At 33.8% G+C, this 18,024-nt stretch overlaps 1 protein-coding gene across 1 annotated transcript; it reads left to right on the forward strand.

Annotated features, from left to right (window-relative positions):
- Positions 1-567: 567 nt before the first annotated feature.
- LOC123548592 (calmodulin-A-like) lies at positions 568-17,091 on the forward strand. The gene is made up of 8 exons (XM_053546855.1): positions 568-640; positions 1,311-1,375; positions 6,687-6,732; positions 11,906-12,049; positions 12,370-12,479; positions 12,870-12,960; positions 14,222-14,278; positions 16,477-17,091. The coding sequence occupies exons 1-8, from the start codon at positions 568-570 to the stop codon at positions 16,656-16,658; spliced, it is 768 nt and encodes a 255-aa protein (XP_053402830.1). The 3' UTR covers positions 16,659-17,091.
- Positions 17,092-18,024: the final 933 nt, after the last annotated feature.

The following is an 18,024-nucleotide window of genomic DNA, read 5'->3' on the forward strand; positions in this document are numbered from 1 at the left end:
TCTTGTGCCTTCTTTCTGGAAATGTGACGCTTCTAATGATCAAACACGTGTATAACAGTCATGACTATTACATACACTTGAATGAATTGTTGCTTTTGGGGGAAAGATTGGGGAGAAATAACAAAAACAATCAGGAATGGGGTTGTTCTCCGGGAATAGAGTTGCGCGTATAGATAGATAGATAGATAAGATAGATAGATAGATAGATAGATAGATTTTATTCCACCATAAGACGAGAAACATGTAGGCCCTAATACAGACAATTGGAAACTAAGTCTCTATAAAAATCAGGTTTCCAGATACCTTGACGCGAGGGATTCCGTAGACTAGTTTTGAATTCAAATAATTCCAAATAACAATAATAGAATGTAGCAGACGTTTTATAAAGTTTATGCCGAAGAAGCGTTCTAGTCCGAGTAAATTCGGACATCCGCATAATTCATTCGTACAGTTTTCAAATCCAATCTATAGTTATATGTTCTTCCATCTGAAGAAGCTAATTAATGTCTCTTTTGTGAAATTGATGTGTCTCCGTTAAAATACAACTTTTTCACCAAACATTGCAATATGACTCATTCAAACAACAACGATATCGTTGCAAGGCGGGATATTTTTGACGAGGAATCAGTTTCTGTATCAGGTTTGATATGATAGTATTTCTTTTAACTTTGAATTTAGAAGGGAAGATGAATGTCTTAAAATCTCAATAATATCAATAATATCAACAGTTTCTCGAAAATCAAATATGCCTTATCTGAGGACATCTGATGCTTTTTATGATAACTCAACTGTTATGAAATAACGGATATCAAAGTCATTTGCTTCAAATCCTGCTTACGGGGACATAATCAACAAAAATCGGAAATGGGGTTGCACACCGGGAATGGAGTTGCTGGTATGCATCATAATATATTCTATCCATTCATCCATCTATTTATCGTCTTATGGTGGAATAAAAGATATTTCGTGTTTTACAAAGTGTCCCTGTGTTATGATACGTGTGTTAGGGGTTTATCTAGCGGAGGTAATTTACAATGTCTTGTTATAAAGGAACATGAGAGGGCTTACAGAGTGAGGTTTGGTGCCAATACAGTTAATTAAAAACCCTAACTCTTACCTTAAACTCTGCAAAGGTGTTTTTGCCGCTGACCATTCCAAGATTGTACCCTACTATATTTTCTCTTCATGCATGTTCTGTGTCTGTTCGTTACTTCTTTTTTATCACAGCATTCGTTGTTGTTACTGTGTACACTCGTTCAGCCACTGTTTACCTGAATATAGTTTCACATACCAAAATTTCTGTTTGGCAGTGCGGCAGGAACCAGTCATGACTGTGATAGTGATTGTGCGTAAAACTCTAACCGTGGTTGTGATAGTGATACTGCGTTAGACGCTAGCCGTGATCATGATGGATTAGTGTAAATTCACCAAAAGTCTACACTTTTATACTGTTACTCAGAAACCTGCAAATATGTCCTTTGTTAATAAGTTAAGCTCTGAGAATAAAACGTTTAAGTGTTTCTATACTCATGCAGATCGTCTGTCGAATAAATTGTCAGAACTCAAAATACTTTTTAAGAATGACCCTGATATTACAGGAATAATTTTAGGTTTTCCAAAAAGAAAAGAAAGAAAAAAAGAAATTCGTGGAAGGATACAATTAATTTGTAAACCCCAAGTTTTGTGACAAATCAAAGGGTTATCTAACAGTTTGATCTGGGATGTTGCCAGACCTTGATCAGCCGAAACGCGCAAGGGTCGATTATAATCAGGTCTGGTAAAATCTATTAAAATGATGACAAATTACTCAATTGGATAAAATCATGTCTTCTCAGCTCTCGTCAACAGCGCGATAGTTAACGATTGCTCTTCAATGAGGGGGAAGCGTTACCAATGGCATTCCACAGGAGTCTGTGCTAGAACAAATATTTTGTTATGGATAATCATAAACGATAGTAAAAATTGCTTAGGCCTACAACAGGGAAATCTTTAATATCATAAATGACGAAATGGTGAAAATGACTATGAAACAGGTTTAAATCATCTTCGCCAATAGAGTGAAAATGTAATTTAAAATTTGATGTAGAGAAACGTTAAACCCTTCGTGTTTGAATTCGTAATCAGGAAATTGACTACAGACGCTTACAAGGTCATACCTAAAGATACAACTGTACGAGACTTTGAAGTGACTTTCAAAACACACTTAAAATTCAAGTAACATATTAATTGTAAGTGATTAAGAAAAAAGTTGATTAAATAAGGAATGCATTCCTTAATCTTTATAAGGCTGTATAAAACTCCTGTGAGGTCACAATTGGAGCACTGCATTATTGTATCGAGTCCTAGATTCAAAAAAGGTTTTGAAGCTATTGAAAGAGTTCAGAAAGAGTAACTACTGTAGCGTAACACAACACGACACAACACGAAACGAGTCTGTACATTTTTGATGTTTATTTGTACAATGGAATATTTCGTACATACTTTCATAATTTATTTCAGAACTTCTTAAGCCTTAACAAATGTCATATCTAAAGCCTAACTTAATATCCGCCAGACCCATTACTAGGTCTCGCCTGGTCTCTCTAGACCCTTCTCTCCAAGACCCTTCTCCACGAGATATCTAAAAACATCATTATATATAGTAAATTTCTAACCATCATACATATGTACTGTCTGACAATTTGACGTATAAAACGTGTGGGTTTGATATAATAAACAATTACAAACATGCATCATATATCAACTTGACAGGTGTGTAGCTGGTGTACTGTCTAACCTAACTGATTATTTTACACTCGTTACCCACCGAAAGAAAAAATTTGAATTACAAATTTAAATTTTTTTAGACTTGAAGTACTATCTCTCGCCTTACAGTATGACATGTAGAATGATATTTAATATGATCAAGAACATTAGAATACTATCTGAAGGAATGATATTAAAGAACAGTGTTAAAGAAAAAATCTTAAGTCATTTATACAATTAATGATAAACAAGAACAAAGGAGAATAGTATTTAAAACTAAACAATTTTCACATTTCATAAAAGTCTTTTTTATTTTATATCGGCCTTTGTAGTGGCACTTCTCCTTTCTTCCTCCAAGACTTTTTCTTTAACCCGTGTTACATCCATATTTCACAAAACCAATATCTGTAAAATAAAGCAAAACACAGGTGAGCATCTTTTAGAATATATGCTATATAAGAGTTAGGAAAAAGATAACAATTTCGTTTAATAACATTGCTAAATTGCCTGTAATTATTGTCGCGTGTAAAAATATTTATCATGATATTTAAATTTCACTTATTTATACAAAGATTTTATTCAGCATATTAATCTTACTTTCGAAATATTTTGATATTTGACAACAGATCTTAAATAAATAGTAAAATCGATATGTAATGACCAAAGTGTATGAATTATGTATTGATAAGTAGAAAGAGAGAGAAGATAATTAGTTTTTTAGTGTTCTGTAATTTCCCAACTGGACCATTTTCTTCGCCAAACTTCACAGGCTCACAGCTTGCAGTCCAATTTCGCCATTGTCGCTTGGTTTCATCATCTTTCTACACATTTGTCCTTTGGTTCCGACATTCTTATACAGCGTAACGCATCACCAACAATATCTGTAGCTAAGAATCTCCCGTCATAGGCCATAACGTTGTACCGCACTCTCCAAGTTTTTGATGTTCATCCATCTAATTTCATTTGCTAACTTCTGAAATTTTCTAGAGTTCTCCAAGTTATAATATTATTGTTTCATTAACGTTATGTCCAATATTTCAGATGACCCCGAAAATACACTTCATGTAATAATGTCGTAAAGCAGATAATTATGTTGTTTCCCATTTGTCATACATGACAGATAAAATCAAAACTGCATGTTTACAAATTGTCATAATACACAATGCAAATGTCATCATTTTGCTTTGACAGGTACTTCCCAATATGTAACCGTTACATGTAATGAGTCTCCCTTTGGCTATTATATAATGACAGTCCACAATATGACAAGACTTATAATGTTGACTTGAAATACACTTTTTCCCAGGTTAATTTGACAGTTTGTCAGTATTTTATTTCAGACAGTTCGTATTTCATTTCAGACAGTTCGTACTTTCGTTTCATAAGTGGTATCTGTACTTCGAATAAACCGTTATGTTACCGAGAACCTTACTTCTTTGTACTTTTTTTTTTGCAAGCTATGTCCTACGTTTTACAATATTCGAAAAATAAAGATATCAGCCAAAATATGTTTCTAACAAAAAGCAAAACATGTTCTCAACATAAAAATATACTTTTTTAAAAATGTATAAGATAGCTATAAAATTCTACAAAATAAAGCATTTAATCATTTCCAAATACAAACAGACATACATACAAAACCAACACCAATATATAAACAGAATAACTGATAATGATTTCTTCCATGATCTTTTACACAATGTAACCTTTCTTGATGATTCGACAGATATATTATGTCGTCCGCGAGAAAATATAAATTTTCCGACAGAATACCCTGCTTAAAACCCATGAAAGGTAACCTAAAAGTAACAGCACGTTCGACTGTTTTTGCAACTCTTTGACAAAAATACTACATCAGGTCTCATAAAACAAAAGCTATTGCGCTTAAAATATCCGGTACACACATGTACCTCATAATGCAATATATGCATCGATTTCACGCTATGATAGTAAGACTCCGATTAAATATTTCGGAAGACAGTATCTGTGTCTGTATAATAGTATACATCTTACAAAACAACTGGGATAACAACTTCCAGTCTCACAAACACAATATCAAGTAACACCTAGTATCTCACAATATATATAAATTCGACCTTACTGGAATCCACATGTTCCAGCGACAATATCAAGTCATTTTTACGTAATAAACATATTCTTGTGCCATATCAGGCTTCAAAATATTTCCAGCACAACAGACCAGACCAACCTTTTAATTTACTGAGACCCGAAGTAACCAAATGGTTAGAAAGATAACCATGTACACATTTATTCAGCAATGACAATTTAACCCAACAATGCATTATCATGTATAAAACATCTTAAACACGAATTCCACGTATTTAACTAGTTTTCAGCCGTTCCTTGTATTTTCACATATATTCGTGATGAAATATTACCCATAACCTCAACAGAAACTATTTACAACTCATTTTGCGCATATCTATGACTATAACACAAGTTTCATAGGACAATCTATTCTCCTTCATTTAAACAATTTGTCAATGCGGGAATGCTCAAAACTGTTTAAATGTGGCCATAAGGGAAACAAATATCATATGGAACAAGTAAAATAAACATAATATGACAAGAAAAATTTTCGAAAAACAAATATTTTCACATTTGTATTTCTTAATTCAGTCTCTTGAGTATTTTCCTCAATGCATTTTTTCTTACTTTTACGGTTTTTTTTCTATTTATTTTACTCTTTTTTTTTAAGAATTTTGTATATTATGAGTTAGGCTTTATCATTTTATAAATTTGAATTTCTTTTCATGTCTAACAATTGATCAAAATAAATTTACCTTGAAATTTTGTTCAAAAATAGAAACAAAAATTTAATAAAAGAAAAGACTAGCTTGCAAAATTGCACTAGAAGATAGGTAAAATGGCAACTCACAGTTTCTCTTCTTTCGTCTTGGCAGCGTGTCATCGTTGGCAGTAGTACTTCGCTTGGTAATGTCGCAACAACCCATCTTGAAATTCGACATCCTGTCTGCGGCTCCAAAAATTTAATAAGGTTGTGTAGCGTAACACAACACGACACAACACGAAACGAGTCTGTACATTTTTGATGTTTATTTGTACAATGGAATATTTCGTACATACTTTCATAATTTATTTCAGAACTTCTTAAGCCTTAACAAATGTCATATCTAAAGCCTAACTTAATATCCGCCAGACCCATTACTAGGTCTCGCCTGGTCTCTCTAGACCCTTCTCTCCAAGACCCTTCTCCACGAGATATCTAAAAACATCATTATATATAGTAAATTTCTAACCATCATACATATGTACTGTCTGACAATTTGACGTATAAAACGTGTGGGTTTGATATAATAAACAATTACAAACATGCATCATATATCAACTTGACAGGTGTGTAGCTGGTGTACTGTCTAACCTAACTGATTATTTTACACTACGTTGGTAAGAGAAATACGATTTTTGTCATACGAATACCATTTAAAAGACCTAAATTGCCTACATACATACATTATATATGATATTATATAGGACGTTAACAAGTATCTACGTAATAGGAAAACAGTGCCTATTCTTACGATATATATCGGCTTTTAAAAAACCAAGAAATATGTGTTTTAAAAATACTAACATCGGGAATATATGAAGATAATTCTGTACTCAAATGTAAATGTGGCAATCACGTTGTCTCTTTTTATATCATTAAAGAAATTGCCCGTTTTCAGTCTGCTACAAATAATTCAGATATTTCTACATCCATTTGTAATTTTAATTAAAGTTTAAGGTACTAGACTTTATATATGATGCAACTTTGTGGGTCATAAAATTACAATTTTTCGGCTCCATAAAAAATCGAGGCTGCACCTTTTTTTTTAACTTTAAAATACACAAAATTCAAAAACACAACATTTAATAAATATTTTTTGTTCACAAATTGATCTCTCTATTTATTACAGAAGGATTCGGACATCCTGTCCAAGTACTCGCCTGGTCAGATACGAGGTAATGTAAACATTTCTTTGCTTATACAGCCAAACCTGTATTAAGTAAGTAGCCAGTAAAGGTAGCGACACCATCCGGCTGCTTAAGACAGTTGGCTGCTTAAGACAGGTTGAAATTACGAGAACTCAATTTTGGAAGTTAGCTTACTGGCTGCTTAAGGAAAGTAGATGTGTAACTGCTTAATACAGATGACCTCTAAGGCAGGTTAAACTAGATTCACATTTCTCTATTTAGTCTAACCTGTTTAAAAAGGTGTTTCATGTTTTATTAGTTTTTTTGTTTTTTTGTTTTTTTGTTTATTTTTTTTTTCAGAAAATATGATCAATGTCAATTTTACTGCACATCAAGCAAAGTAGTAGGTTTTGCATTTTTACGTGTGGTAATTATTATCACTCCATTTATACGTTTTATACCACTTAAAGCTCAAACTAAGATCTACATTTTATTGTAGTCTAAAGTCATTATAACGGATGAATATATATTTATTTAAAAGATATATGTTTATTTATTTATGTCTCATTCATTTACAAACATATAAAATTACATACAGACTAAAACAATTGTAAATGACCGTTCTAAATAGAACTATAAGAGACAATATACATACTCACATTTAAAAACATACCATATAACTTATAAATTCATATTAACTTAATTAAGAATTAAAATATAAAATCATGTGTACTATATTCAATATCATTTATGAATAAAATTCCTCTGGTATGACACTAAATAAAAGTTGACAATGACCAAGTAACTACATGAATACATCTATGGATGTTGTATGACTACCCGAGTGCATGAATGTTGAGTAACTGACCGAGTGAGTACATGAATGTACGGATGTTGAGGTAAGTAGCCGAGTGGGTACATAAATACATATGAAGATGATGAGTAGATGACCAAATGAGTACATGAGTGTAAGGATGTTGAGTGAGTACATGAATGTACAAATGCTGAGTAACTAATCAAGTGAGTACATGAAAGTACACATGTTGAGTGAGTACATGAATGCACATATGCTGAGTAACTGACCAAGTGAGTACATAAATGTACGGATGTTTAGGTAGGTGACCGAGTGGGTACATGAGTACATGTACAGATATTGAGTAGGTGACCGAATGACTACACGAGTGTGTGGATGTTGAGTGAGTACGTAAATGCACTAATGTTGAGTACCTGACCAAGTAAGTACATGAATGTACAGATGCTGAATGAGTGCCAGAGTGGGTACATAAATATATGTACGGATGTTGAGTAAGTGTGTGTATGTGTGTGTGTATTCGGGTTAAACGTCTTTTTCAACAATTTTAAGTAACTAAAAGAGTACACGAGTGTACGGATGTTAAGTGACCAAGCGAGTACACGAGTGTACCGATGTAGAGTAAATAACCGAGTAAGTATATAATACCTGTATAAATGTTGAGTAAGTGACCGCCTGATTATATTTTATATTTATTCATTTCTATAGTATCATGTATGCAAATAACTTCTAATAGAATATAGCATTGTGCATATAACGGATGAATACAACAGATGAATAAAGTCACATTTTTCTTTCTCAAATCTTTGTGACTCCTTGTGCATAATAAACCGACAAGAATTTACCCTAGAAACTACTTTTCTTTCGTACTATTCCTCCCATCATCGAAAATTAACCCTTTTTATACAGACATTAAAACATTGAGATGCAAGCCCAAAGTTTGTATGCTACATCATTATAGCATAGGTAGCTCAGACACTATAGAGTTATAGTATGTGTGAGAGTGTGTTACCAGGATATATCAGAGCGAGGGGTACATCTCGGTATTTTTCTCTGTACATATCGTCGAGGCCAGTAGGCCGAGACAGATATGTGCAGAGAAAAATACCGAGATGTACCCCTAGCTCTGATATATCCTCGTAACACACGAGCATTACATATTATAACTGTTTTATCGCATAGTTTTATCATTAAAATTTATAATTATATTATTTTCACTTAAATTTGTTTATTATTATTTTTACTCTTTAGATTCCCTTTCTGCGCCTCGCTGACTGAAACACTAAAACTTCTGTTTTAGAAAATGTGTTCCCCAGATAAAAGTATCCAACAGATTTCTGCCTTGGTTTTAAATCTTTGCATTTCATTGGCCAAACATAATTATTGTAAAACTTGTTGTTTTGTTTGTAAACAAAAATCAAAGAAAAATAAACATTTGAGAAATCTCAAAATTTCATATGTTTCTGAATTTTTGAAATATTCTAGTTTATTTATTCTTTTACTTTATAAATGTAGGTGTTTGTGACAATTCTTTCTCTGTGAACTGTAAATTGGAGCTAAAATCATCTTTTCTTTGAAAGGAAAAAAATATACTCCCTCTATAGGACCTCGATAGAGAAAAAGTGTTGCGATATATATCGGAACAGTTTTACTGTGCTGATATATATCGCAACGGTTTTTTTCTAATGAAACTCTATAGAGATTTCTGTGTTGCAGTTTTGTAAAATATTAGCACAGATTTTGTAGTATTAATGTGTGTTACCATGTATAACATACTGTAAAGATCAATGTGCACTATGCGATAAACTTATTAGGATACATGTTGAATTACACAACATTCAGCAGAAAGTTGCAAGGATTTTCAGCTTGAAATTTTACTATAGCAGAAAATAATAAAATCATTTCTAAAATTGCAATATAGCTACATCGATTTACAGTAAGTAATACCTTGTGGCTTTAGTAAGTACAACTATAAGGTAGTAGACCGATGATAACATTTGACATTTATCCGTATGCTGTTTCGACATTCTCCGGTTGCTAGTCCGGCCTGTCTCGCGTGTAGAAATAACGATAGGATTTTTACTTTAAAACAACGAAAAAGTCCGAAACTTTCAAATAACACGGATTTTTACCTTGCTTTCTGTGCAGGCATGGCATGCTGGGAACCATCTGTTGCAATATAAAAATGTTTCTTTAAAGGGGGTTTATACTCTAAATAGCTAAAAATGCTATACTGTGCCCGAAAGGGCGGATGGACCCTAATTAAACTTAAAAAGAAGAAGTTGTCTTTAAATCAAATTATTTGAGTTTTGTACTTGATTGGTCGGTGGTATACCAGTATATGTACTACACGGTGTCGGTTGTGTTTAACAGTATGATAAACGGGCTGCTGACTGGCTTTTACAAAAAAATACTAACCTTGTGAATATGTTTTGTCATGTTTGAAGGATGCCAAAATAGCATACGAGAACACGTGTCTTTCGTATTTCTTAAAAGCTTGTTAATGAAATAGTTAGAAGATAAGTCAAACAAGAAATATCTTTAAAAATGATGGTCGGCGAATTGTAATAAGGAAAGAAGTTTATGAATTTTTCATCTAACATTTATCTTTCATCTAACATTTTTCAAATTGCAAAACTAAACACCGCACTTTCACAATTTAAATGGTTCTCTTTTAATTTTTCGCAAAGGTTTCGTAGGGTTGCAATTTTGTTTCGTTTATCCTTAGACGAATAATTACAGCAGTAGTTTGATGAAGATTCATGAAGCGGTTCATGAGAAGAGGTCATTAAACGTGTTTATATTTTTAGCTAAATTGGTCCCTATCCCCATTTGTAACAAAATAGCAGGAGACCTTACGATATTGTTACACATCGAGTTTGATAAAAATCCATTACATTTTAGTGATTAATGCGAAGAAAGGCATATCTACTTTTAGCTAAAGTGGTCCCTAATAGGGCCCAAGTTCCTATATAAATAAATTTGGAAGAGGACCATATAATGATGCTCCAGACCAAGTATGACAAAGATCCACCAAGCTGTTCATGAGACGCTGTATAAAGGCATTTCTAGTTTAAGCTCTAGCAGCCCCTAAAAGGGGTTAAATGTCCCAGCTGAACAAAGTTGGCTGCGGGCCTAATAAACATGCTACAAATCAAGTTTGATTAGAATACATGAGAAAAAATTAATTAAAGGATTTTTTTATTATTTATTTTTATTTATTTCTAAAATAGGCCAACTGATCCCGCTTTAACAAATGCATATTCGCTATTCATGAATCTTTGGACAATGACGTCACACCTATAAAAAAGTGAAGGTCAAGCAAAACATACAATTGTAATTATTTCAATATTTCTGTTTCATAAGCTAAGTTTGACCGTAGTCATATCACATAAATAAACTGTATGCAGCGTACCTTCCTTTCAGAGAAATGGGATTCAGTCATTATATAGCATATATATATAATAAAACAGATTTCAACTGAGTTCAATATTTGCATACCATACTAAAGAAAAATATTCATATATAATAAATCAGTTAAATAATTTATAACAAATGTATCAAAGCAGTCAAGTACTCATTTTAATATGCAATCTGAATAAGTCACAAAAGCAAGAAACCTTTTCATATACAGACGACAATTGTAACAAAGAAAATCTTTTAAAAAGCACTTCTCTACATAAAAGACTCTTATCACACCCTTATTCATGTGAACAGCGTCGTTTAGGATAAACGCTTTGTCTACATTTCACTCAGCGTAGCACAATCAACAGAGTGAAAGAAATTGACACTCTCGTCCAATCAGGCAGAGTGTTGCATAAATCTTCCATTTTGATAAATTATCTATAATGCGTTATCAAGTAGTTTGATTTGCAAACTGAAGTCACGTGGCATAGGTAACGAAAACGAATTTAGACGCCGTCGCCGAAAAAAGACGTATTTGGAACTTTAAACTTAATCGCGGGTTTGAACCCGTCAGTGGCGTGACTTTTCATCAGTATGAGACACGCGGTTTAGGGACCAGTCTCAGAATGTAACACAACCATTGGTTAATTTGAAAACAGTACTCAGAAACAACCAATCAGATCCGCTGAAAAATTTTGAGACTGGTTTATAATCTTGTGACCATGCAGTACTACTTTTTTCCGCAAGAAATTGATTTGAGAACGATTTATATAAGTTCAAAGTCTCTTCATAATTGGATTTAGAAACTTAACTTTAAGAATTCTCAATGCTGTAAAATAACACTAAAACACTTTACTATATATTTGACATTTGTAGATATCTCTTTGACATTTCATCTTTTTTTAGTTATGTTATGTTTGTGCACAACTTCAGTGAATTGTACTGTTTTAAGTAGGGATAAAAATTTATTTCAAATTAGTATACAAAGTATGTATTCTCTGACAGAACTGCGGGAAGCGTTCAAGTTGTTTGACAAAGATGGCGACGGATCTATTACCGCGGAGGAGCTTGGGACGGTCATGCGCAATCTTGGTCAATTTCCGTCCACCGACGAACTGTACATGATGTTGAAAGAGATCGACATAGACGGTAAGTTTGTCTCATCTCAAACGTTTGGCATACATGATATGAATCTTAGTGCTTTAAAATGTATTGTAGAAATGAGTGAACATCTTTTATTTAAAGCCTCCATTGTATATTTTTTGTGCTAGTTACTGGAAAAGCTATACTGATTTTGATTTGGGGGTTTTAAAGTTATATGTTAAGTCAGTAAGCTAATCAATATTTTAATCATATTTCCACCTAAACTTTTTATTCAGTTGTATATGATAGAATGTAAAAGGACAGCTACATTCAGAACACTTGTTAAATGAACTTTAGGTGAATGGTGAAATTGTCACGTGTTTCAGGAGATGGGACGTTCAGTTTCGAAGAGTTTGTTCAGGTCATGGCTAACATGGGTGGACTGAGTGAACAGTCAGAGGAAGACGAGGAAAAGGAACTCAGACAAGCTTTCACTGTAAGACACGAGATTACCGTGCTGTATACCTAAATAGACTGTTGTTTTTATCAGTTTATGAGCGGCAAGGAGTCATTAGACATACAGAGTTTATTAGGGCCATTGAAGTCAATAATACATCTTGAAAAACTTTAAAAAAACTATATCATGAAATCCTTAATTCGTATTACATATATACTACTTGCTTAGAATGTATCTAAAACTTGATTAGTTCTTTGAGCTGATCCTTCATGCCAGTTACTACTATCATGGAAAATCTCTTCCAATCTTGATACGCATATCGTGTAATTCCGTTTACAATACTAACGTGTTGTGTTGTAATTCGTGATGCTCATGTCCGCACGCCGCGTCCGTTCAAACACTTTTTTGTGATGTTTTGATATTTTTCAGGTTTTTGACAAGACCGGCTGCGGTTACATTTGTGCGTCCGACATCCGGGCAATACTGCAGTGCCTGGGGGAAGATTTGACCGAGGAAGAAAGTAAGAGACACCGAATATTTCGTCTTTCACTCTCTTATTTTTAAAGTCTTTAATTTCTAATTGTGAATATAAGGGGTATTGTACCACATCAATATACTTCAGACAGGCGTATACTCTCCTTTTTGTCATTAAAAGTCAAACTGGCTAATAGAATACTAGTACTAGAATAATAGTAATTCATTGTCTTATAAAAACAAATAAAATCTAAAACAACCAATTTTCACTTATTACAGATAAAATTTAGGGTAACTCCGCTATGTGAAATATTTTTAGCATACAGAGTGAAAAAAAGAGTCTTTCCACCCTGTGCGTCATAAAAATGATCATAATAATGCGCCAAATTCATTTCACCGCTTGTTCGTAAAATACGAATTAGCCCCGCTGAAAAAAAATACCATGTATAGAATTTCTTGAAATTCTGGTATAATTTCTCCACAATATATTCATGTCTTGGCAAAGGCTGTCGATAAAAAGCAATTAGTGTTTTGTTAACATATCGATCCCCAGCTGTTTCAAGCTCCTGAAATTACTGTAAATTTGCATTTCTACAGACGTTTGCTGGAAACAGTTGAACAATAAAATTGATTCAAATTTATAAAACTAGCCTGTATGATATGTCTGGAATCGAAGATTTAGAAAAGTGTCGAGAAAAGAGAATTGATATAAAAACTACAGTAAAATCTCTTTTAAAAGAGCACTCTTGGGAAATGGAAAACAACTGTCCTTGTTGACAGGTGGTCACTCAACACAGGTATATCCGCACTATTTATGGTTATTAAACGGGAAGTCAGCGGCAAAGTGGTTAACAGGTTGGACAACAAGGCCAAAGTAAAACTCTTTAAACCAATGCTATACGTACATTCAGATGTTCAATACCCAGATCAATACACTGCAGACAAATATAAATAAGAGCCTACTGTTTTATCCATCTCTGTAGTAATAGGAATTTTCAAAAAATTTCCAATGTCTTCATTAGCTTTGAATTTATCGTCAAATTAGATTTTGGTAGTAAATTTCAACAATTTTTGACAACAATGGATCGTTATAATCGTTTTCAGATATCTTAGTAGGCATATAGCAACATTTCCATGCAAATATTTTGCAAAAGTTCTGAGAACTTTTCATGATGATTGCAATTATGGTTTTGTCCAATGTTTACAACGAGAACAATCAGTTTTAACCAAAAATTCGCAAAAAAAAAAAATAAACTGACGGATTAGATGATATAAACAATATGTGCAAGACTATAATTCCATTTCAGTTGACGAAATGATTGCGGAAGTTGATATAGACGGTGATGGAAGGATTGATTATGACGGTAATGATAGTCATGATATTTTATCATATTTAACGGAACACTTTTTTGTTCATATTCTACCGTCGGCCACCGCCTATTTATCAAAGTGCAATAGTAGGATGGTAGGATTGGCGATGGTGGGATAGTAGGATGATAGGATTGGTGATGGTAGGATAGTAAACTGATATGATAGCGATGGTAGGATAGTAGTATGGTAGGCTTGGCGACGTGAGGATAGTAGGATGATAGGATTGGTGATGGTAGGATAGTAAACTGATTTGATAGCGATGGTAGGATAGTAGTATGGTAGATTTGGCGACGGTAGGATAGTAGGATAATAGGATTGGTGATGGTAGAATAGTAAACTGATATGATAGCGATGGTAGGATAGTGGATGGTAAGATTGGCGATGGTAGGATAGTAGTATGGTAGGATTGGCGGCGGTAGGATAGTAGGATGGTAGAATTGGTGATGGTAGGATAGTAGGATGATAGGATAGCGGCGGTAGGATAGTGGATAGTAGAATTGGTGATGGTAGGATAGTAGGATGATAGGATAGCGATGGTAGGATAGTGGATAGTAGAATTGGTGATGGTAGGATAGTAGGATGATGGGATAGTGGTGATATATTGACGATAGTTGCCATCCTACTATTCTACTATCGCTATCATCCTACCATCCCATTATCCTGCTATCGTATTATCGCGTTTTGATAATTAAGCGATGAGCGATGGAAGGATCTGAACGTAGTTTATCGAGTTATTACTTTAAACCATTTCGTCTGTTAGTTCACAAATATATATGAACTGAAACTCTGAGACAGTCTTGAAAATTAAATCCTAAAGTAATAAAAAGAAAACTATTTGCCAGGAAAGAGTAATTGCGCCTGAAAAAAATAGCCAAGATTCCATCAGTAAAGGCTGAATTACATATATAGGTTTACAAGTCTAACATGTATATGGGCTGTTGGAACTCTATGTTGTATGTTATCCAAGACAGCATATGTTATAAAGACACGAAGCTTTTACAGTTGTGTATGTGCCGATTTGTCATTGAATTCAATCAGTAAGAGCAGAGTCATTGATCTTGCAGTAGACAAAATGGCACGTATTGTTTTCTAATGAAATAATTGTCATATTTTAACATCAGCTAAGTACTCCATGAATTTGTATTTGTGTGTTTCAGTCATTTCTGTCGATAATATTTTTTCCTGTAAATGCAATAAGGCTGAGCACTTGAAAAATAGCTAAATCACAGATGACCTTTATTTATGCATACCGTAAGCAAGACAATTAATTTCAACATCTGAGTTTAAGAACAAACGTAATATTAGCAGATTTATAAAAATTGTAGATTTTTACGGACAGTCTGTACGTATACCACATTCGTAGACCAGTTTATGTTATACAGTGCTATAATTCTTGGAAACTACAGTTAGAGTAGTTAAAATAACAATAAAACATACGAAATATATCGCGATTACTCCATGGAATATCATTATGCGTGCATCCGTCTCTCAAAATGTCAAAATTAAGAAAAAAAAGAATTTGGCTCGCTCGCTCCATCTTTTCCTTTGAAAATTTTCCAGAGAACTACTGATCACTTTTAAATGACCTAACAAAGTGCGGCGGTAAAAATTAAAAACATGAGCCCATCATTTTCTCCGAGAATCAATCAACGTGACTTTGTAATATTAAGGCTTAACCTCGATTTTGAATAAAAAATTTGCCTTGTCCTATATGTGCCGCTGAGTGATAATTATTGATCTCGATTCTATATTTTCAAATAGTTGTGATCTTTGATTACAAATCACATGCAGTTAGCTGCGAATGCAATGTTGTTTCACCGGCCAGATTGGTACGCCCAATTTATTGCCGTTGAAACAGTGTCTTTGATTTGGTACTCATAGTGGGACAAGACAAAATGCATTAAAATGTTCCAGTTTGTTTTGCTTCTGTTTGAGAGCTCGCCGTTCATACAGGTAATGTAGCGCCATAGTCCAAACCTGAAAAGTGATAAAAAGTGCTGTTTTGGTGGTCATCTTTGATGCCATCTTTAATTTCTAAAATCATACTGTGATACGTCAACTCCATCTAACGTTTCCTAACACTTCAGACATCTGTCTAAACATTTATATAAAGATTAATTAGTAAGTAGATTTTATTTTTGCACACGGTGCTTATGGACTGGTGAGCAACTTTCAGTGTAATACATTTCAGAGTTCATAGCCTGTGTTTGTTCAGACACCAGTGCGGACAAGGAAGAGGGGAAGGTAGAGTCACCACGGCCAAGCCCCAAAGTTAGTCAGTCAGAACCGGACAACCCCCGGGCGCAGTCCCAGGGCGTGGTCGAAAGGAACGCCGATCCTAGTACATCAAAGGTGCAGGACGGGCCAGAGTAGACCAGCGAAAAAAGTGGAAAAATACTTCTATCCAAAGTTTTGTCTTCTTGTGACATTCTCACCTTATTTGCAAGCTATGTTGCAAACTACCTTCTACGATCTGCGAGTCCTGTGTTAAATGTACAAAACAGTAATTTTCAGTGTGAAATTAAGTTTGTTTTGATAATTTATTTTGTGATGGCGTTCTGATGTTTTTATAAACACTGTAATACAGCCAAACCCGTGTATAGCAAACCCATCTTGGGAGAGAGAAGTGTGGTCGTTGTATGGAGGTTATTGATTTAGAGAGCTTAATATACAAGAATGCCATATAATGGGAAAGAAAATTTCTGACTTTTTATGAGTTATATGAAGATGTTGTTAATATTATGACAGAGTATATATTTAGGAATTAATCATTTTCTAAAATTATCGCTTACAACATTTATAAGTTCCAAATAACAAATCACATAAAATATTGGAATGTGAGAAACATATGCACACGAAAGTGCTGCAAAAGTAAGAGTAACCTAAATCTGTTATCGTGTAATTTGTTTCTTTTCTGCTCTATACATTATAAAAATAAAACGAATATAAAAAAATACGTTTTAATTATGAAACCAGCATCCATACATGAATCTTATTCATGCTATATGTTTCTGCTAAAAACTGCTTCCTAGCAAAGAGAGAGTTTGACGAAATATGACCATATTACGAACATGGATATTTTATTTGAACATGTTATCTATCGTGACTGCTTTCATCAATTTAATATTGACTTTTTTATCATATTGGTCCTAGAACTGGAAATTTCTGATATGGTACTAGTTCGTTCTTCCCAGCGGAAAGAGGGTTTCGCGTATACATCGGTACTATACCGGGCACGTTAAATAAGACAGACATGCGAGCATCTAAAAGTTGTCACTCTGTGTCTGTACTGATAAGGATGACATTGACACCCTGAGTATTTTTGCATTTGTGGTGAATTGGGGGCTTTCTTTCGGGTTTTTTCGCCCTGTGTCTGTACTGATTAAGGATGACATTGACACCCTGTGTAATCTGGTATGATACAATAGGGTAATTATAATTGTAACTCGATCTGGATGCTGTGTTCGGCTCAAGTGGATTTTGCCAGATCGGATCTCCCGAGGCGCGCAATTCATTGGGCTGTCCATGTAGATCAATATAAATGTGTGTGCAGCACACACTAAAACAAGTGAATGAAGTATTGCCTTGCAATACAAAGATGGCAATACAAAGCCCCTACTGGACGACACCTAATTTTCTCTACTGCATTATAACATATTGATTTGATATCTGTCAATGATGTATAAACAATATTTTACTATATATACAATATGTTATGACAAAACACTTGGATTAAAAT

This window comes from Mercenaria mercenaria, chromosome 6 (genome assembly GCF_021730395.1).
Source record: "Mercenaria mercenaria strain notata chromosome 6, MADL_Memer_1, whole genome shotgun sequence".
In the NCBI taxonomy this organism is placed as follows: Eukaryota; Metazoa; Mollusca; class Bivalvia; order Venerida; family Veneridae; genus Mercenaria; species Mercenaria mercenaria.